At 32.3% G+C, this 21,417-nt stretch overlaps 2 protein-coding genes across 4 annotated transcripts; one reads left to right on the top strand and one right to left on the bottom strand.

Moving 5' to 3' along the window:
- Window positions 1–4,569: 4,569 nt before the first annotated feature.
- Window positions 4,570–11,236, top strand: LOC109815995 (pre-mRNA-splicing factor). The gene is made up of 3 exons (XM_083063655.1): window positions 4,570–4,727; window positions 5,324–5,697; window positions 9,045–11,236. Exons 2-3 carry the CDS (start codon window positions 5,345–5,347, stop codon window positions 10,990–10,992), a joined length of 2,301 nt encoding a protein of 766 aa, XP_082919781.1. The 5' UTR covers window positions 4,570–4,727; window positions 5,324–5,344; the 3' UTR covers window positions 10,993–11,236.
- Window positions 11,237–13,667: 2,431 nt separating this feature from the next.
- Window positions 13,668–20,277, bottom strand: LOC109790220 (DUF1997 family protein, putative (DUF1997)). Of its 3 annotated transcripts, none has more exons than XM_020349343.2 (8): window positions 20,134–20,277; window positions 19,898–19,973; window positions 18,737–18,967; window positions 18,039–18,147; window positions 16,273–16,318; window positions 15,637–15,722; window positions 15,129–15,187; window positions 13,668–13,966 (listed from the first exon to the last, which is right to left on the bottom strand). In XM_020349343.2, the coding sequence occupies exons 2-8, from the start codon at window positions 19,915–19,917 to the stop codon at window positions 13,855–13,857; spliced, it is 663 nt and encodes a 220-aa protein (XP_020204932.1). In that variant the 5' UTR covers window positions 19,918–19,973; window positions 20,134–20,277; the 3' UTR covers window positions 13,668–13,854. The 3 variants fall into 3 exon arrangements, with proteins under 3 accessions (XP_020204932.1, XP_020204926.1, XP_020204936.1); XM_020349337.3 differs by having other exon boundaries at window positions 20,057–20,209; XM_020349347.3 differs by lacking the exons at window positions 13,668–13,966; window positions 15,129–15,187 and adding an exon at window positions 15,203–15,515 and having other exon boundaries at window positions 20,057–20,209.
- Between the last annotated feature and the right edge of the window lie 1,140 nt (window positions 20,278–21,417).

Consider the following 21,417-nt stretch of genomic DNA (forward strand, 5'->3'; position numbering starts at 1 on the left):
ATTAATTAAAGAGAGTCATGAAGGTGGGCTTATGGGGCACTTTGGTGTTGAGAAAACCCTTAGTTTGTTAAAAGAAAAATTTTATTGGCCCCATATGCGAAAAGATGTCCAAAGGCATTGTTTTAGATGTTTAGCTTGTTTACAAGCTAAGTCTAAAGTAATGCCTCATGGTACATACACACCTTTGCCTGTTGCTTCTTCTCCTTGGGTAGATATTAGCATGGATTTTGTGCTAGGTTTGCCTAGAACCCAAAGGGGAATGGATTCTATCTTTGTGGTAGTGGACCGTTTCAGTAAAATGGCTCATTTTATTCCTTGCCACAAAGTAGATGATGCAAGCAACATTGCAAAACTCTTCTTTAAAGATGTGGTTAAACTACATGGGCTTCCTAGGACTATAGTTTCAGATAGAGATACAAAGTTCCTAAGCCACTTTTGGCGTGTCTTGTGGTCAAGACTAGGAACCAAACTCCTCTTTTCAACTACTTGTCATCCTCAAACAGATGGCTAAACTGAGGTAGTGAATAGATCTCTGTCTACTATGCTTAGGGCAGTCCTAAAGGGTAATCACAAATCTTGGGATGAGTTTTTGCCACACATTGAATTTGCCTACAATAGGGTAGTTCACAAAACTACCAATATTTCTCCTTTTGAGGCTGTATATGGGTTTAATCCTTTAACCCCTTTAGATTTGATACCTCTTCCTAATGTTGAACATTTCATTCATAAGGAAGGAGCTTCAAAGGCTGATTTTGTTAAGAAACTTCATGAAAGGATTAAAACTCATATTCAAAATCAAAATGAGAAATATGCAAAACAAGGAAGTAAAGGCAAGAAGTCTATGATCTTCGAGGAAGGTCATTGGGTTTGGCTTCATTTAAGAAAAGAACGTTTTCCAAATCAAAGGAAGTCCAAACTCAGTCCTAGAGGAGATGGTCCCTTTCAGGTCTTACAACGTATCAATGATAACGCTTATAGACTTGATTTACCCTCTGATTATGGAGTCAGCACCACTTTTAATGTTAGTGATCTTAAACCTTTTGTAGGTGCTAGTGATGATGAGGAAGAATCTTCAGATTCGAGGACGAATCCTTCTCAAGAGGGAGGGAATGATGGAAGAGCATGGGCTAAAGGCCCAACCACTAGAGCTATGGCCAGGAGGTTACTTGAAGATTTGACTGCTTCAGAGCTTAGTGGGTCCAATGGGCTTGGTGGGCCTAGGGTGCTTCTCACTTGGGATTTGATTGATTGAACACCATGATTAATTGTATTTTCTTAGTATAGGAATTTACTTTGATGTTGGTCTTGTATTTTGACCATAGATTAGGGTTTAGGTGTCTTGGGCTTAATTTTGGGCTTCTTGGGCTTTAGGCTTTTGATACCCAATATTGGGCTCATTCTTCTTCTTATAATTTTTCCTATTCATTGTATTCATTAGACCAATGTATTTCAGTCATTAGATTAGGGTTATATGAAGAATACATTAATAGGAAAATTAGGCTTCATTTATGCATCATTTAGAAGTAATTTGAGTTGAATTTGAGTCACATGGATGGCATGGTGTGGTTCCGGCCATGTGAGCTTCAAATGCAACTCAAATCACTTCTAAATGACTCCTAAATGAGGGTAGCATCTGAATTAGTCACGTTGGAAGCCAAAGTTTGAATTTCAAATTCAAATTTGAAATTCAAACTTGGCGCCAATTTGATTGGTTTTAAATTGTCGCCCAAGTTAACCTAGTTTCTTCCTATAAGTGTATCTTTTCCCACCTATTGTAAACACTTTTGAATATATGAGATTTCTGAACACATTTCAGCCATCTTTCAAGAGTCACCGAATTCCAAGAGAAAACCCTAGAGAGTGCCTTCAAAAATCCTTTAGGAAAACCTAGTTTCCTTATCTTTGAAGTGAGCAATCCCTTGAGTTTTGAGCTTGGATACTTCCCTCTAAGGCTTTGGCCTTCCATCCGAGAGTTCTCCTTCTCCTAAGGTGTTGATACAATCGGTTTATCTCCATTGAAGTTGATCCGAGCTTAGGAGGAGCTTTGGAGGAGTTTCAATCTTCACTTCTCCTACTCTTTCTATCATCTTCTAGTGAGAGTGCGTAGAGTATATGACCCAACATGTATTCGTAGACTACCTTAGTATATTGTTAGTGATAATGCACAAATGTGATATTTTTACTAGCACTACATACATGATAACATGTAGTCCGTGTCCATTACATTTGCATTATAATCTTATTTATTGTTTCTTATTATGCTATGAATGAGTTAAATAGGATGATGCGTAATTGCGTATGTTATACCTTGTTATATGTGTTATTTGTGTTTGACTAGTCGATTTACATTCTTGCACCATGAGATAGAGTGAGATATTTCTCACTCCTTTTCCTTTTTTATTGTTCCCTTGTGATTTTTGTAGGTGATCATCAACACGGTGCTGGGGATGTTGGTGATGAGGCCTAGACCTCAATGTTAGATTTTGCTCTGATAGGATACATGACCCCAATGATTAGTTAAGACTAGTTAGGATTTGGTTTATTTAAATTGAGTAGTTGATTTTATTTCCTTTGTAATTTTTTATTTTCGCAAGTCTAGTTTATGTCAAAATGTGATCCTCTCTACTTGTATGACTTTTGAGTTCATTTATTAGATTGAGGTTATTTCATTTTTCTATTATTCATATGTTATGAAATATGGGGTAGAGTGTATCATATATAGTAGTATCAAAGCTAGATTGATTAAAAACGGACGTGTGTATTGTGTGTTTATTTGCGTTTTCTTTCTCTAATTATGTATTTGTTGTGTTTGATGTGATAATTAATTATTAATTTTGTTGTTATGTATCAAAATTATGGTTGATAGGAATAACCATGCTATTGGTATTGCTCTTCAAGCATTAATAAGAGCTACAAAGACTAACGGGGTTGGAATTGCTCTTAGTTGGTTGGAGCAATTTTAGCGTTACCACCCGCCCTCTTTCAAGGGAGGATATGACCTAGAAGGCGTGATGATTTGGTTGACTAATATTAAAAAAATCTTTAAGGCTATGGAGTGTCCTATTGCTCAGAAGGTAAATCTGACTACTTTCATGTTGACATCTGGCACTTACTTTTCGTGGGAAGGAGCTTTACAAAGGATGATGGTTGAAGCAATGATGATTAATTAGGATAAATTCCAAAGATGTTTTTTGAGAAGTATTTTCCTAATGACGTGAGAAGTCAAAAGGAGGTAGAATTCCTTGACCTGAAGCAAAAGGATGGTACGGTTGCATAATATGCTGCTAAGTTTGATGAGCTTATTCGTTATTGCTCTCGCTACTATGATGAGAGTGGTGAAAATGCTAAGTATATTAAATTCGTGAACGAATTTCGTCCTAAGGTGAAGATGACAATAAACTATTAAGAGATCTATTACTATCAAACGCTTGTCAACAAGTGTAGGATTTATGACCATGATCACTGGGCGTGTGCTATTTTCTACAAGGGGTTAATTTCACTTGCACTATAACTGTGATTAGTTTAACAAGTTTTTATATGGAGAGATCAAAAGTAATTTACTCTCTATATAAATTACTAAATATTATATATAAATCTTGTATATAATATGTTATAGTTATCAACGTACTTTTTTAATAATAAATTTATATATATATATATATATATATATATATATATATATAGTATACAAAATAATAGACTAAATTGAACTTTTAGTCTCATTATCTTTATCAAGTAATTTTGGCCTCTTTATTTTAAAATAGATATATTTATTCTCCTTATTTTTAAAAATACATAATTTTGGTCCTACATTCAATTTAGTGTTCGTCTATCGTTAAATTTTGATATTATCTACTAATTTATCATCACTTAATAGACGTGATATAAGGATAAAAATAAAAAAAAAATAACATACAAAATTTCTTGTTTGTACCTAAGTATTTATTTTGTTAATAAATCTTATTTACATATTTCATATATATATATATATATATATATATATATATATTATATTAGATGAACTAAAGATCTCTATTATAAAATAGTGGGACCAAAATTATGGATTACCAAAAAATAAGAAGATTAAAAGTACAATTCAACAAAAATAATATTATATATTTATAATTTTATGTGTATTCTCTTTGGATTTCCCTTTTTTATATGTTGAAAAGTAATTTTTAGAATATAAAAATAATTTTCAAAGAAGTAAAAGTGAGAAGAGAAAAAAATTTATACTAATATATAAAAAAAATCTATAATAATATATAAATGAAATACTTTTTTTTAGTAATCATCTTAATCTTCATATTTATTAACTATTATATCCTTTTATTTAAAAAAATTAAAAAAATATATTTTAATCAAATTCAAATACTTAAAATTAATAAACTAATTATAATATTAATTAAATCAATATATTTTTATTATTTAATTTTTATTTTATCTTTAATAAAAACATAAAGTGTCTTAAGAATAGTCTTGCTTTCTTAGCGTTTCAAATAGATTCAGCCCACAAATAAAAAAAATGTTTTCCGACTTATTTTATTTTATTTTATCTATTTATAGTCTTGTTTTCACCCAATAATCAAAGTCGCTGCGAGTAAAACCAAATTCTGAATTTGGAAGGCGCTTTTCGTTTCGAGGAACATCGTTACAATCACAAACCCTAACTCGCGTCCTAGATCTCTCTGTCTTCAATCACAGACCTCTCTCTGGCGTGTTTGGAGGTATAATCGCTAATTCTCTCTTCTCTGCTTTCATCCAATGGCTACCTTTCCCATTCTCGATGCTTCCATTATATACACGCTTCTTCTATTAAGTATCGATCGCTTGGTTGTTTTGAGTGCTGCATCTGATTCGTCTGAAAAGTTTGGTGTCCGAAGGTGTTGGCCATTTATGCACTTAATATTGGCTTTGGGTTTTTCTTCCATGCAACTTGAAAAGGCTTCGCCTAATTATTATTGTTTTTAATGCAAATTGTTGTGAATTCTGGGTAAAATATGTTTTTTTTTCCTTGCAAGAGATTTCAAATTATGCTGATTTTTCGGTTTTTTTTTTTCTTTAAAGTTATAAAGGTTTGTGCCTCTTTGTGTTTCTACTTCTGTTATTATGTTCTTCTTGATACTTCACTTGTTATGTGTTAGCATACAGCAACGAACCTTTGGTCATTTTTTTTTTATCACAATAGACACAATTTTTTTGCTGTGTTCAACTTGTTGAATACATCAGATATATTTTTCTAGCTGTGATAACTCTCGGGATCTCTAAACTAACTTTGAACTTAGTGTTTCTAATCTTTTTGTTCCTTCTCTATTTTTTCCAGTTTTAATTTCAGTGGGTTGATATGTACAACGGAATAGGATTACAGACCCCAAGGGGGTCGGGTACGAATGGGTACATTCAGAGCAACAAGTTCTTTGTGAAGCCGAAGATTTCAAAGGTTGCTGAGAACACGAAGGGGTTTGAGGCAGATCAGGGCACTGCTGGTGTTACCAGGAAGCCCAACAAAGAGATCCTCGAGCATGATCGCAAGCGTCAGATTCAGCTCAAGCTTGTCATTCTGGAAGACAAGCTCATTGATCAGGGCTACACTGATGCTGAGATTGCCGAGAAACTTGAGGAGGCTCGCCAGAATTTGGAGGCTGCTGCCACTGAGGAAAATGACGGATCTGCTTCTGTATCTGCAACAGATAAGAAGTATGTTTGTGTTGCCCAAAGAGGGTCGCTCATTAATTTTGAATTCTGATGCTTATGTTAGGATTTTGAAAAATTGTTTCAATTAATGTTTGCATGTGTTTGCATTCCTTATGTATTGTTTGTGTCTATCATCATAGTTTGTCCTTAACTTCACTGTTAGCTTTTCTAAGAGCAGAAAGATTTATCTGATAACAAAGAAAAAGTGTTATGTGGAGGATCACTAAAACTTTTATTGACGGACTATAAATTAAAGAGTTACACAAAATTCAAATAGTTAACAACATCCTTATCTTAAAAACAAACTGATAACATCATTAAGTTTAGTTGATAGGAACACGATCCTTATCTTCACCTCAACAACATCCTTAAAGTTAGAAGCATAATTAACAAACTCCAAAAGATTAAATTATCCAATACAAGTTATAGCTTTTAATGCATATTTTCAACACACAAAAAAAGAAAAAAAAGGAAAAAAAAAATCGGCTTATTTTTCATACTTAAAGGCATGTTTATATTTATTCAACAAGTTCTAATCAAATGAAACTTATTCATAAGTTTAACAGTGAAAATTCTTGAAACAAGCTAAATAGGAGGGTCACAAGTCTAAATAGGCCCCTAATTAACTCTATTAAAGAAAAAATCATTTAAAACAAAAGCATAAATAAAGTATATAGAACGTTGAAAGGAAATTAAAATTCACCAAATTCCCTGGAGAGTTTCATGTTCTTTTGTCTTCTAAACCCCAACCTTTAATTTCTCATTCAAAATCCAATTATAAAAGTTTTTCCCAGAGGACTTAAGGTATATAGCCCAGATAGTACACCACATACGTAAGTTAATTGCTGAATATGCCTCCAATCACCTTGCATAAACTTTGAGTTCTTATCATTTATGTTAAAACAGAATCCATAGCTAAGTGGAACTTTGGTGCACATCCTGAAAAATCACTAGGAAATTCATATCAATACTTACTAATATAATATCTAATGTCATAATTGGTAATATCAATATTGAATTAGGAAGCTTATTCAACTTGACAGATCTGAAAAAGCACTGTTTAGGTGAAAGATTTACTTGATGATAAACCTCTAATGTTTCACAAAGGCTACATCAGTAAGGAGAAGGAGCAGACACTAACCCATCAATCAGAAAAATAGTGGCTGAAGATTTCTCCCTAAATTTAGTCCCCAATAAAACTTGATAGAATTGATAACCAGTGAACTACAATATGTTAGTATTCTACTCCTCATATTAACTTTATCTTCCAGTGTTCTAGAATCTTTCTATTTTCAAGAAGTGACTTTTGTATATCTTCCTCTTTCCAATGAAGTACAGAGACTTTAGTGAAAGATTATTTAAAAAAATTAGACACATTTATAGTCAGCAATAATTGGTAATTTTAAATTGAGAATATACATTCAATACTTTATGTAAAAATATATCATCAGAGAACTTGACCATGCAGAGCACATAACCTAAAAGGATAAAATTGATACTATTTACCAAATAACTCACATATTTCCAGGACCCTCAACAGCTGAAGTACGCATCATGGTAAATGGATGTGTAAATCTGCAAACAGAGATCATTCTTCTATAGATGAGAGGCAAATGCAAAAACCAGTAATATCAAACTGAAATACAGTTACAATAGTAATATAATAGCTACAAATTTTGATTCAAAACATTGACCTTTTAGCATTTGCAGATACAGGAAATGAATTAGTAAGAATTAAGGAGTAATAGGTCGGTTAACTCATCACTTTTCTTGAAAAGAAACAAACCAGAAATTTCACTTTCACAAAAATAAAATTCAACCGAATCCATGGACTTTCTTTCCAATGAGGCTACCATATAATTTATACGAGATTGATTCAAGTAAGGCAGTTCATGCTTTCATGGTCCTAGAGAACAGATTCAATCATCATGAAGTACAAGAGAAAGAGAAACAAATACGGATGTAACAGTAGTATATGTAATATTGATATATTTTAAGGATAAGATGCACCTCAAGTGTGAGATTTAACTTAACATCAACTTCTAAAAATGATACAGAACCAGCTCCACCCCATGTCATGTGGTTTATCATGAATGCTGCAAATCCATAGAAATTACTAACCAACTTTACCCTGACTATTCTTAAAAATACTTAAAGAACAAAAAATATCACATTAAATATGTATTGCCGATAATATTGATTTCAGCAGAAAACTGTGTCGAAAGACTAGCTATTAGAAAGATAATAATTTCAAAGGCTCTTGAGCAAATTTCTCCAGATATCTGGGGAAACTTCCATTTTAAGCCTTTATTAGTCAACAAAGAGTCTAAAAGACATTTTGTTCTTTTCTTTAAGAGGCCAACTAAATGGTTTTGCATCTGATCAACTACATGAATCCCATCACATTTTCACAATTTTCTCTGTTAGCACCCATCTTAAGTCCCTTCCAGTTCTTTCAGATGGGATTTATGTAGTTGATCAGTATTTTCACAATTTTCTCTCTTAGCTCTCATCTTAAGTCCTTTCCAGTATTTTCAAATTTCAACATCACCGGGTGGGAATATAAAAAAGATAGTATGGCCTTTGCACTAAGGAGAAGCAAACATCTTTCTCTCTATACTAGGGAATAATGATCAGTTTCTTTGCACAAGGCTTCTGATAGAAAATAAAAAAATTTATAGTTCAATTTTACAAGGAAGAATTTATATCCCATAAACAAGGTATGATTATACACATATAGATACCTGAAAAGTGGTTGGTTTGTTCTTTCACAACTTCTGAATCCTCAAACTATGAATAATATAGCAAAGTATCCAACAATATATCAAATATACTACTGTGTGTATATTCATTGATTCTGTCTCTCACATGAACACAAACACATGCAGTTAGATCTGTGAACATCAATTTAAAAACTTACATACTGGCACTATATGATAACTACAAGAGAATTACTTTAAGAAAAATCCAGTTATTGAATAACACTTGATTAATATATTCACTTCATGCAACAAATTGTCTTGGAACTAAAATGATTGATGTATTCAAATATAAAAAGGACTATAATGAGGTTTACTTGTTTTTGGTGGTTTGTTAATGGCATGATGAATACATGCTTGATGAATACATGGGATGTAAGATTGTTTAAATTATTTTAGAGGTTGCTTGTTGTTGATGGATGTTTTGGATGCATGGATGCTGTTAGATGCAGATTAATGTGATGCTAATTGCCCTGTGTCTGCATGGTAATGGAGACTTATATATGTCACATTTTTGTGTGAACTGTGAATAATGTGTCTAAAGTTGATGCCTAGAAATCAATAATAATAGCTCTCTTGGGAATTTTTCAGGGTTTCGGACACACAGACTCATCAAATTGCTGCTAGAAAGGAAAAGCAGATGGAAGCAATGAAAGCTGCTCTTGGCATAGTATCATCTGAAGTCAATGAAATAAATGCAGATGGGAATGATGGGCTTGGAAATGATGGGAAAAATGATTCTAATGCAGAGGGGAAACACAATTCAAAGCCTGAACATGCCTTTTTGGACAGAGATTTCAGTCGGAAGAAACAAGTGGTTGAAGATCAAAAGGATGAAAATGCTAAGAAGAAGGGTGTTAAAGATACAAGGCACCACAAGAAGGTTGAAACTCGGCAGAAAAAGTATGAATTTGATTCATCTGATTCATCTGATTCAGACAGCAGTTTGTATGATAAGAAGGGGGGAGGTAGAAGAAAACACAGTAAAGAGTATTCAAGTAGTAGTGATGAATCTGATTCTGATAGTGATGTTAATAGGAAGTTCAAGGCTGAAAAGAAACGGAAGATAACTAAGCATCACAAGAAAGGTAGGGTGGAGGATAGTGATGATACTGATTCTACTTATGATTCTGATGACAGCAATATTGTAAGAAAAAGTCATAACAAGACAGAAAAGTCTCGTAAGAGGCATGCTTCAGATGATGATTCTGATTATCATAAAGACTACTCCAAGAATAAGACACGAGAAGGGAAGCGACATTCAAAACTGAGCAAACGTCGTGATTCTGAGGAGGAATCTGATGATAATGAAGAAAAGAAATATAGTAGACTTGAGAAGGAGAAGGCAATGAAGCGTAATTCTGATGATGAGGACTCTGGTAAAGGTGGTGGTAGGCGTGTTTTGGGAAAGGACAGATTTGTTAGAAGGGGGTCATACTCTTCTTCTGACAAGAGTAGCAGTGACAGTGATTCATACAGCGATTCTAGTGATCACAGATATGAAAAAACGAGAAAAGGGGGGGATGCTGTATCAAAGAAAGGTAAAGGATATGGCATGGAAGAAAATAAATTCAGAGATGAAGCCAGAGGTAGTGGTGCTGAAAAAGGGAATGGTGCTAATGTTGATGCATTGGACTCACTAAAAAAGTCATATGGCAGAGATTTTACTGAGGGATCAAATAGGAGAAGCCGAGAAATGACACAAGGTAACAGGAAAATTGACGGAGACAGAGACAGGGAGCCTTTCACATTGGCCAAGCATGATGGAGATGATAGGAAAATTGAGTCTGAATCTAAATCTAGAATGTACCGAAATGATGATCAAGAAAGAGATGGTTATTCTAAATCAGCTAGGCATGCAGGGCGTGATGATGATGCCTCTGAGAAGAGAGGTAGAAATTATAATAAGGATGTTGAATCACATTTTGTTGGTCGAACTGCTCGCTATGCTGAGGATCATGAAGCAAGGAGGCACAAAAGAGATGATAATCATAGGGAGCATGAGCATAGAAGGGATAAGGATGACCGTGGAGAAAGAAAGCGTGGAAGGGATGAATATGATCTTACAGGAAGAAAGTACTCTAGGGGTGGGGATGATCTTGGAGAAAGAAAGCATTCAAGGGATGAAGATGATTCTAAAGAAGGGAAACACAAAAGAGATGAGGATGGACATGGAGATGACTATATAGGAAGAAAGCGCTCAAGGGATGAGGATGGGCATGTAGAACAAAAGAACTTAAGGGAGGATGATCATAAGGAAAAAAATCACTCAAAGGATGAAGATGGTCGTGGTGAAAGGAAGCACAGAAGGGATGATGATGGTGACAAAGAAAGAAAGCAGCGCAGAAGGGATGATGATGATCATGAAGAAAGAAAGCAGCGCAGAATGGATGATGATGATCATGAAGAAAGAAAACAGAACAGAAGGGATGATTATGGTCGTGGAGAAAGAAAGCACAGGAGGGAGGAGGAAGAGCGGGGAAATAAAGGTTATGAGAGGGATAGCCGTGGAGATTACTCCAAAAGAGCCAGATACTAGGTTCTCTGTTCAAGTGAGAGAGGCGATGATAGTGACTCATGAACTGTGATCCAAACGTTGAGAATGCTTATTTGCTGCTTTAATGTTTTTTGAATTAGATGTGTCAGTTGTCTTGTACTTTGCTTTTGAAGGATGTAATGTGTTTGAAATATTTTTCATGCGTGCTTGTTTCAAATTGTGTTATGCGATGAGACTATGACTGGTAATATTTAAAAAAAGAAAAATCTACTGCAGGTGTTGTATATTTGCAAGAGTGGAATAGTGTGGCTGTTATATGCATGAAAGACAATGATTTTTCTTTTGTGTTTAGTTTTAACGGACCGTGTCTGACCCCTCAGTTTTAAGATTTTTTTTTGGTTGTTGCATTTGACACTTTGTGTGTCCTTGTTACTGATGTAATTATAGAATTAGGACTCTAACTAATAGAAGACCAGGAACAAAAACTACTGAGTGTTATTCAATTCCAGAAAGGTACTGATCCAAAGCTCTTGCAAAAGAGACAACCAGAGCCCTTGCCTACTTATAGAAAACTATTCTGTCAATAACTGATTGTCCAGGCATGCTTGTCAGACACTCCTTCCTATATTCCTGTTACTTTACTAACCAATTTGTCTAGTAAGCACAAGAAATTCCCCTCCCTTCCCTTTTATTACCTTTTGAAATGAATTACTCAAATTATAAGATTACTTATCCTTTGTGCCTGAATCAAAAACTGTTATCAATCGCGAATTGCGGAAAATGGTAGAAAGCCAATAATCTGTTATATCATAGCGGATAGTGTCTCGGACAAACAGCGGGAGTTGCATAGCAGTTAAAATATATGACATGTAACAATTTTATATATGTATAAAAATGTTAGTTGTATGCAAATAAAAATAAAATGCATAAAAATTGCATAATATTAACTCAAGTTCAATTAATTGGAGACTCGGCAGAGATTACTAGAGGATGTAGGATACATGCTGTCAGCATGAACCAGAGTGGATGTAGTCATGATTGTGGATTCAAGGAATTCCTTAATGCAATTAACAACATTGATCCAACAATTGGTCCTTCCAAAGAACTCAGTATGTTGGTTACAATCAAAATCTCAAGTTTTTGAATTAATCGGTTAATATTTTTAGTAAAATACATAACATTTCTTTTATACGTATCATCTGATCTGGTGAATGTGTATCAATTGTGTGCAAATTTCCTGCAATTGAAAGATTCACCACTACTGTTGGAGTTCAAGAAAACTTGATTTGGGGAAATTCTTCTGAGGTTTCCCTTGTGTACTGAAATTAGTACTGACAAATGTGTAAATGTGTCATTAAAAATGGAATGACAATTGGAGTGACATGGACACAGATTTTGGATCTGAAGACATGACCTTTCCCATGCTTTATCAATCATTTTCAACTACTTTTTATTTTTATTTATTTATTTAGTAATTCGGCGCCTTCTGCAGTTGCAACCTGATAAAATAAAATGACTCATGACAGTGTCTGACGGAAAGCTATGAGACTATCAGTGTGATAGAACTGATCCAGAAATGGAGAAAAGAAGGGAAAACAATGAAATATGAATTTTATTTCAGCAACTGTTTTCAGGTATTCGAGAGACCTCAACTATCCTCCATTCAATGATCCTTCCAAAGATTCCTATACAGACCATTATTCCCCTTTTTATACATCACATAACTCTCTAATTAATACATTCAGTTATTTTGATACAATTTAATCCCCTACTTTCTCCTACTGTACACCCTCCAAATAGGAAGCCGATATCTATCACAGTGTGAGTATCCTCTTTGGTATTAATAAGTTTTTGTAAATACTTTTGCATCATTTGCTGGTTAAATGGAAAAAATGTGTTATGTTCTTAAGAGTAAAATATGATATTAAATACATTGTTTTGATAACTCAAGTGAATTTTATATTGTAATCAATTTTTAGCCATCAAATTTCTGTATGAAATGCTATCTATAGAGATACCCGAGTATCCGCATCATGTTCGGGTTAATTCTAATTATTTTTTCATTAAGATGTTAATACAATGAATGCAATTTTTAATATGACAAAACTTAGGTATAATTTTCTTTTAGATATTGTTGATATTATTATCCAATTAAAATTAAAGTTTAATCTTAATAATATATATTTATTTTTAATGTAGATATCAATTATATACATTTACACATTATTGATATAATTTTTATTGCTGAATTGTTAATATTCATTTTAAAAAGTTATTTTGTTTTTTAAAAAATAAAATAGAAAAAAAATTAAACTAATGTAAATACATTATATAATAATTCGTACAAATTCGGTTTTACCGGATTTTCCGACTAATACATTTGATAAAAACGCCTTGTAATGAAAAAAAAAATATTTTATTGTTATTTACACACTCTTCTTCATTATGCTTTTATTCGTGCATCCCAACGTTGCTATAATACTTGAAAAGTTTGTACCAGTACCATTTCTTGCCAAACTAGATAGAATATTAAAAAATAGAACAAACAAAGAGCCGCTTCTGAGAGTAATTTTTGTTGGAAATATGTTTAAATATTTTTAGAAAAAATAAATATTTTATTTATGTTTAAAATATTTATATTTAATTATTTTGATTATTTTAAGATTTATTTCCTTATTTTGTATCACAATTTTTTTTTTTTTTTTTATAAATAGAGATTTTATGAATAAAATTTGATTATGCTCTTCTAATAAAAAATATATTTTTACAAAAGATAAATATAAAATAATCCATCGATTTTTACATGGATGCAGTTTTTAATACAGGTCTCTTTTAAATCAAATTCTCACCACACACCAACAGTTCTTCCTCTACCAAAAATTTTGTACATTTAACTTCTCCAACCTAGAATCCTGATTTTAGAGAGTATGATTGGTTTTTAACCCATTCATCATAATCTTGTAGCATCTGCTGAAGTAGCAGTGGCACGAGCTTGTCCATCAAAACTTGCATCATTCTGTACATAGCCAAAAGAGATTAATCTTCCTAAACTAATTAAAAAGTAATAGACAAAAGTAAGACATACTTTGAGTACAAGGAGACCACACACAAAAAAAGAAAAAAAAGGGAAAAAAATCTGCTTATTTTTCATACTTAAAGACGTGTTATATTTTATTCAATAAGTTCTTATCAAATGAAACTTATGAATAAGTTTGAGAGTGAAACTTCTTGGAACAAGCTAAATAGGAGGGTCATAAATTTAAATAGGCCCCTAATTAACCCTCTAAAAGAAAAAAATCATTGAACACAAAAGCATAAATAAAGTATATAGAAAGTTGAAAGGAAAATAAAATTCACCAAATTCCCTTAAGAGTTCCATGTTCTTTTGTCTTCTAAACCCCAACCTTTAATTTCTCATTCAAAATCCAATTATAAAAGCTTTTTTTTTTTTTCTTTTTTTTTTCCGTAGGGCCTCATGTATGGAGCCCAGAGAGTACACCATATACGTAAGTTAATTGCTGAATATGCTTCCAATCACCTTGCATAAACTTTTGAGTTCTTATCATTTATGTTAAAACAGAATCCATAGCAAAATAGAACTTTGGTGCACATCCTGAAAAATCTTCTGGAAATTCATATCAATATTTACTAATATAATATCTAATGTCATAATATCAATACTGAATTAGGAAGCTTATTCAACCTGGCAGATCTGTAAGAGCACTGTTTAGGTGAAAGATTTACTTGGTGATAATAAACCTCTATGGTTTCACAAAGGCTACATCAGTAAGGAGGAAGAGGAGAAACTAAGCCATCAATCAGAAAAATAGTGGCTGAAGATTTCTCCCTAAATTTAGTCCACAATAAAATTCGAAGGAATAGACAGCTAGTTAACTACAATGTTAGTGTTCAACTCCGCATATTAACTTTATCTTCTAGTGTTATAGAATCTTTAAATTTCCAACAAGTGGCTTTTGTATATCTTCCTTTTTCCCATGAAGTAGAGGCCAAAATTAAAATTAGACACAACATCAACATCTATGGCCTACAATAGTTGGTAGTTGGTAATTTTAAATTGAGAATATATATGCAATACTTTATGTATCATCCGAGAACTTGACCATGTAGAGTACAAAACCTAAAAGGATAAAATTAATACTATTTACCAAACAACTCACATATTTCCAGGACCCTCAACAGCTGAAGTAGGCATCATGGTAAATGGACGTGTGTAAATCTGCAGACAGAGATCATTCTTTTACAGATGAGAGGCAAATGCAAAAATCAGTAATATCAAACTGAAATACAGTTAATATAGTAATAGCAACAAATTTTAATTCAAAACCATTGACCTTTTAGCATATGCAGCTACAGAAAATGAATTAGTAAGAATTAAGGAGGAATAGGTCAGCTTAACTCGTCACTTTCTTTGAGAAGAAACAAACCAGAAATTGCACATTCACAACAATAAAATTCAACCGAAACCCTGGACTTTCTTTCCCATGAGGCTACAATATAATTTAAATGAGGTTGGTCCAAGTAAGGAAGATCACGCCTTCATGATCCTTGAAAATGGATTCAATCATCATAAAGTTCAGGATTACAACTCTTCCATCCCAAGAAAGAGAAACAGAAACGGATGTAACAGTACATGTAATATTTATATATTTTGAAGATAAGACAAACCTCAAGTGTGAGATTCAACTTAACGTCAACTTCTAAAAATGATTCGGCACCAGCAACACCCCATGTCATGTGGTTTATCATGAATGCTGCAAATCCATAGAAATTATTAACAAACATTACCATCACAATTCTTAAAAACACTTAAAGAACAAAAAATATCGCACAAAACATGTATTGCTGATAATCTTGATTTCAGCAGAAATATGTGTTGAAAGACTAGCTATTAGAAAAATAATAATTTTCAAGGTTCTTGAGCAAATTTCTCTGGATATCCGAAGAAATTTCCATTTGAAGCCTTCATTATTCAACAAAGAATCTAAAAAGCAGTTTGTTTTTTTCATTAGGAGGCCAACTAAATGGTTTTGCATCACAGTTTCACAATTTTCTCTCTTTGCAACCATCTCAAGTCCTTTCCAGCATTTTTAAGATCACGGGGTAGGAAATATTATAAAAGATAGTAATGGCTTGTGCTGTACGGAGAACCAAACACCGTTCTCTCTATACTAGAGAAGATTGATCAGTTTCTTTGCTCAAGGCTTCTGATAGAAAATAAACATTTTTATTATTCAATTTAACAAGAAAGAATTTATATCTCATAAACAAAGTATGACTCTGTACACAGTACATTATTGATACCTGAAAAGTGGTTGTTTTGTTCTTTCACAACTTCTGAACCCTCAAACTGTTGATGATATAGAAAAGTATCCAACAATCAAATGGGATGATAAGTGACAAAAGGAATGTTACAAAGATTCATTTCAATCAAACTAAGGTTTATATGCATTTATTGAATCTTAGGGCATTAATTAATATGCATGTTTTAGGCGTATTATTAACTACCTTTTTTTTCCGTCTCCATAAATAAGTGGAATATAGTTTTAGAAACTTTTTTAGGCTGCACAGAAGGATAACAATCTTAGAAACTTTTATAGCTTCTACAGTATGTGGGATCTATTCTGCTCCATCAAGTGCCTGTTTTTTAAACCAGAATTTTCTGTTTCTTTGCCTGTTGTGCAGCAACAACACATTTGTGCAGCAATTTTTTCAATTCCAAAAGGCTCTTTGGCAATACCATATGAAGAATTTTAGGTAAGAGATAGGTGTGTTTAAGGAGGTCAAGAGTTGGGGTATCATTTGTTTTTCCTACTTGAGAGAGGGTGTTTTATATCAGCTTTGTAAACTTTTAACTCTTTTCAGGCACATCTTGTGCTGTGTTTTTCCTTTATAATATTGACTTTGTTTAGCAAAAAAAAAAAAAAAAAACTATCTTTTTGAAAAGTGCATGCAAACTTAGAAATTAAGAAACTTTACAACTGTGTGTGTATTCATTGACTCTCTCACATACACAAACACATGCAGTTAGGATCTGTGGAAATCAATTTAAAAACTTACATACTGGCACTATGTGATAACTACTGGAAAATTTACTTTAAGAAATCCATTTATTGAATTACACTTGATTAATATATTCACTTCATGCAACAAATTCTTAGAAACTTTAAACAATCACACATGTAACTTCAACGTAAAATTTTATAAGCATGACATGCACGAGCACGACGATCCAGTACGATCCGCACATTTTGCGATCCAAAGCAAGCACGAGCACGAAATTGGTGAAGACGATCGTAAACTCGTCCGATCTTACGCGGCAAACCGCGATTTTGACTACCATGATGGAGTTGAAGATATCTTAAGCGATTATGATTTTAACTTGCAAGATTATTTGCTTTAGAGTTTAGATAGATTATCTTTTTGTAACTAAGATAGAATCTCTATTTGATAACTAGGATGGAGCCACTATTTTGTAATTGGGAACAATGGGAAAGAGTTACAGTTTTATAACTAGGATGGGATTTTTACTTTTTAATATATATTAGCAATTTGGCTTACTAGTTACTACTTTATATTATATAAATATCATTGGTTTTTGTTTATCTAGTTGAATTTTTACTGTTTTTTTACTAAGATGAAGCTGTTTTTTTTTTACTACAATGCATATATGAATTTCATAAGCTTTGTAGGATCTTACGATCCATGTTACGATCTTCCATTTTACGATCCATACTTCCCTTTGCGATCTTGAGTAAGATCTCGATTTTGACTACCTTGTGCATAATGAATACTCATTAATCTGGAAGTGGATAGGGTATAAGATTGATGTGTCTTTGAAACATGTATAAGATAAGGGGGAAAAGGAGAATGGGTTGGAGTGTTGGGCCAAGGTTTATGAGAGGAGAAATACAAATGCAGTTAGGTGTAAGGATTAAAAGTGGTGGGAGAGTAACACAATGTATACATGACAGCAATGTGTTTTTAGGGGCTTTATCTCACGAAAAAATAAAGCTGTTACATCATGAACCAAACATTTTGTTACTTTAGGGTTGAGGAGGGGGGCACACCTTACAAGAAAGCATCTCAACCAAGCAATCTTCATCTGTTGAGGTAACCCGCAGATCCAGCGATGGGGCAGCTTCAAAGTTTAAAAATTGAAGTTTAGGCAGTTCACACCTACACATACAAGAATAATTGTTTGATTCCAGATTCATACTTCTGCTTCAAACCAAGTGCATTAAGATATGTACCAAATTTCATAAAAGCATTCGGAAAAGGAAGTATTTGTGTCTAAAATTCAGGAGCTTATGACAGTTTTTTATATAATCATGCACTGCAATATTACGCTTAGTATTTTCAACCGATTTTGAATATAGTGCAACTGATTTCATCAGCTGAACCATTTCATTTAAGGGTAGGTAGTGTGTAAGCACCAAAATTTAAGAAACAGCTCCACTTTCTTGTGGACTCATGCAAATCAGCTGCTTATCTACACATGTTCTTCATAAATAATAAATACTTCAAATTTATAAAAGATCTAATAATTTTGGGTAGTTCCCTTTGAGCAAAATTCAATGCATGATCTGTTATGTTCATTTGTATCGTTAGTGCTAAATTTAGCAGAATTAGGTGAGCACCATAGCTTGTAATCTGGCCCTTAAATCTAATTTTATGTCCCGATCAAGATGAGTAACAATATTTGCATTATCCAAACCATTGAAAGAACTACTCAAGGCACCAAAACAGAATTAAGGAGGTGGCAGACCTGTATGTGTTAGCATCAAGAGGTTGAAATGATTGCAAGGCCTTCGTGTTCAACACAGCTGCAATTCCACTAGGGTGGCTCAGAAATTTACTGATGTGATATTTCTTGCCTTCAAGATCATCACTATATGTTGGCAGCGTGATTCTCTCCTTTTTTGCTGCAAACAAATTTGCCCTCTTTGCATTTGAATCTAAGGAAGTTACTGCCTTCACCTTGATGTCCATTTTCTTCCTAAAAGTTAAAATTCATAGCCAGAACTAACAATTCTTAGAGAAGATCACAATTTACTACATTTGAGGTACACAACCAACTGAAAAAAAAAGCATAAAAAAAAAGAAGCAAATTACACTAACACTCCATGTGATTTCTTGAGATTGCACACAATATCCTGGTCTTTTTAATTCCTATATTAACACTCCTAATTATTTGAAATAAATCACACCGACACCGATACTCCACTACTCTACTACTCAAGAAACATTATACTGTGTACCTCTATAAGGAGAATTAATCTAGTTGTTAAAATGGTAGTGTGCAATCTCAAGAAACTACAAGGGATGCTATTGTAATGTTTTTAATGGCTATACGCTACACTGTCAACCAATTATGATTTACCGTTGGCATTAAATTTTATTCATTTATTGTAAAAATCAATAAATTCATCATACATGCTGATTATGACAAGATGACAGTATTTTACACTCTCATAGCATAGCCCATTTTCTCAATAACCAAACAATTGCTTGTCTAACCTCTTTAACAAAGCACAAACAAGATGTAATACAAGATTTGATGATAGTAAAAAGAAAAGTTTATCCCTAGTTAACGAAATTGAACTGGGATGAGTTGAAGGTCAATGTGGTTCACGGATAAGGAGGGTCTCCCACACAAAGAAAAAGAAACGTATACATAAGAAGCATATAAAATCAACACTTATTACAACTGCCTAAAGAAGTGATTAATCTACATCAAAGATTATAAGGGCACACAAAAGTAAGTATTTCTTTTCCAACATAGTCTATTTCATTCTGAAGTTGAGGATTCGAAATTGAACAATTTGATTAAGAAACACAAGTCACTATTCCAACAATGTTAAGATACTAATACTAATATTAATACAATGGTATTGGCACTAGTATGGGAGAGAGTTATTAGGCTAACCCGTGGGTGAATTTTTGCATGGTGGAGGAGTGTTGTTGGTGTGCGTACCATTTGGTGCTCAAAAGGATTGCTTTTGCTGCAAAATTCAAGGATGAAGGATTAATAGAAAGTCTAATTTGGCTAAAAAGAGAGAGAAAGAGAACTGAGAGAGGAAGTGACCCATTATTAATGTGTTGTTGGGTTTGTAAGATCAAGATGAAAGGAAAGGAATTGTGTCAGTGATGATTGAGAGCTACCTGTAACGGGAACTACAGGTTCCTATTTAACCGCAAAAACTCTACTCTTGCCATTTGTTTGGAAGAGACATCAATCACTTCTTTATCTTAAAGGAGACACTTTTTAATGTTTTTTTTTTTTATTTTATTGTTTCCTATAATCTATAATGTTTTTTGGGCAAGACATTTTTTACTTTATAACTATCCACGAATCACTCACTCCCAACCCACAAATTTAATTATTTTAACTAAATATATAAAAGTAGAAAATACTTCCTTTTTCTTAGTTTTTCTTATTACTGTTATTATTTAACTTTCATATATTTTTAGGTTGAATGTACGGATTTTTAAAATAATAATTATTGAAGTTAACAAACATCTTATATATAATAAGAGTTTAATAAACATTTACCCTCGATATCAATTTTTATTTTCAATTAATAAAAGATATTTGTAATAAAACTTTTAAAATAGTTATTATAAATATCCACAAATTTATTATTATTATTATTATTATTTTTATTATTATTATTATTATTATTATTATTATATATATACACACTTTATATCTTTATATTATTATTTATTCTATTCGACAATTCATAGCTAAATAGTATATTATTACATTCTAATTTAATCCTTATTCTTGTTATTAAAGATGTAAAAAAAAGTTTTTTTATCGTAAATAATTAAATATCTATTATAATTCTACTTAAAGTAATTCAGAAAACTAAACATAGACATGAGAAATAATACTTTTCACTACACGTAACGCCTCGTAATAACCACCAATCTTAAAACCAAATCATATATATATATATATATATATATATATATATATATATATATATATATATATATATATATATATATATATATATTGGTCATAGGTTCTAACTTTTATTATTTGTTTTTTTTTATAAATTGTACTAACTTTTCTTGAGATCTATTTTAAAAAATACATATCTCTTCTCTAATTTTTTAAAAATCAATTGCCTCCCTTATAATAATGTTATTAGTTAAAGTATGAGAAAAAAAAAAGTCAATTCACCTCATATAGGTATCTATCATCTATTTATGATCATGTATGTTATTTCTCTTTATGAAAATTTTCATTATTCTTCAATTTTGAAAATAATAATCTCTTAGTCCATTCTTTTAAAATTGTTTAATGAAGTTAGTATATTTTTTAAATTACAACATGCACATAATATTTAGAACATAATTTGGAAATTAAAATTGAGCTCATTTAATTGTTGGCACTTGTATTAATAATTTTTTTCTTAATAATGCACAAATAATTTT

The sequence above is a fragment of the Cajanus cajan genome, chromosome 9, assembly GCF_000230855.2.
Source record: "Cajanus cajan strain Asha chromosome 9, NIPB_CcT2T_4, whole genome shotgun sequence".
NCBI classification, from domain to species: Eukaryota; Viridiplantae; Streptophyta; class Magnoliopsida; order Fabales; family Fabaceae; genus Cajanus; species Cajanus cajan.

What these genes read in the sequence shown, in the direction of transcription:
- LOC109815995 (XM_083063655.1), top strand. Translation starts at nt 5,345, where the DNA reads ATGTACAACGGAATAGGATTACAGACCCCAAGGGGGTCGGGTACGAAT. An exon ending in GTATCTGCAACAGATAAGAA is followed by an intron (nt 5,698 to 9,044) that starts GTATGTTTGTGT and finishes GGAATTTTTCAG; the next exon opens with GGTTTCGGACACACAGACTC.
- LOC109790220 (XM_020349337.3), bottom strand. An exon ending in CTTGATGCTAACACATACAG is followed by an intron (nt 18,148 to 18,736) that starts GTCTGCCACCTC and finishes TTGTATGTGTAG; the next exon opens with GTGTGAACTGCCTAAACTTC. An exon ending in AGTTGAATCTCACACTTGAG is followed by an intron (nt 15,188 to 15,636) that starts GTTTGTCTTATC and finishes CTCTGTCTGCAG; the next exon opens with ATTTACACACGTCCATTTAC.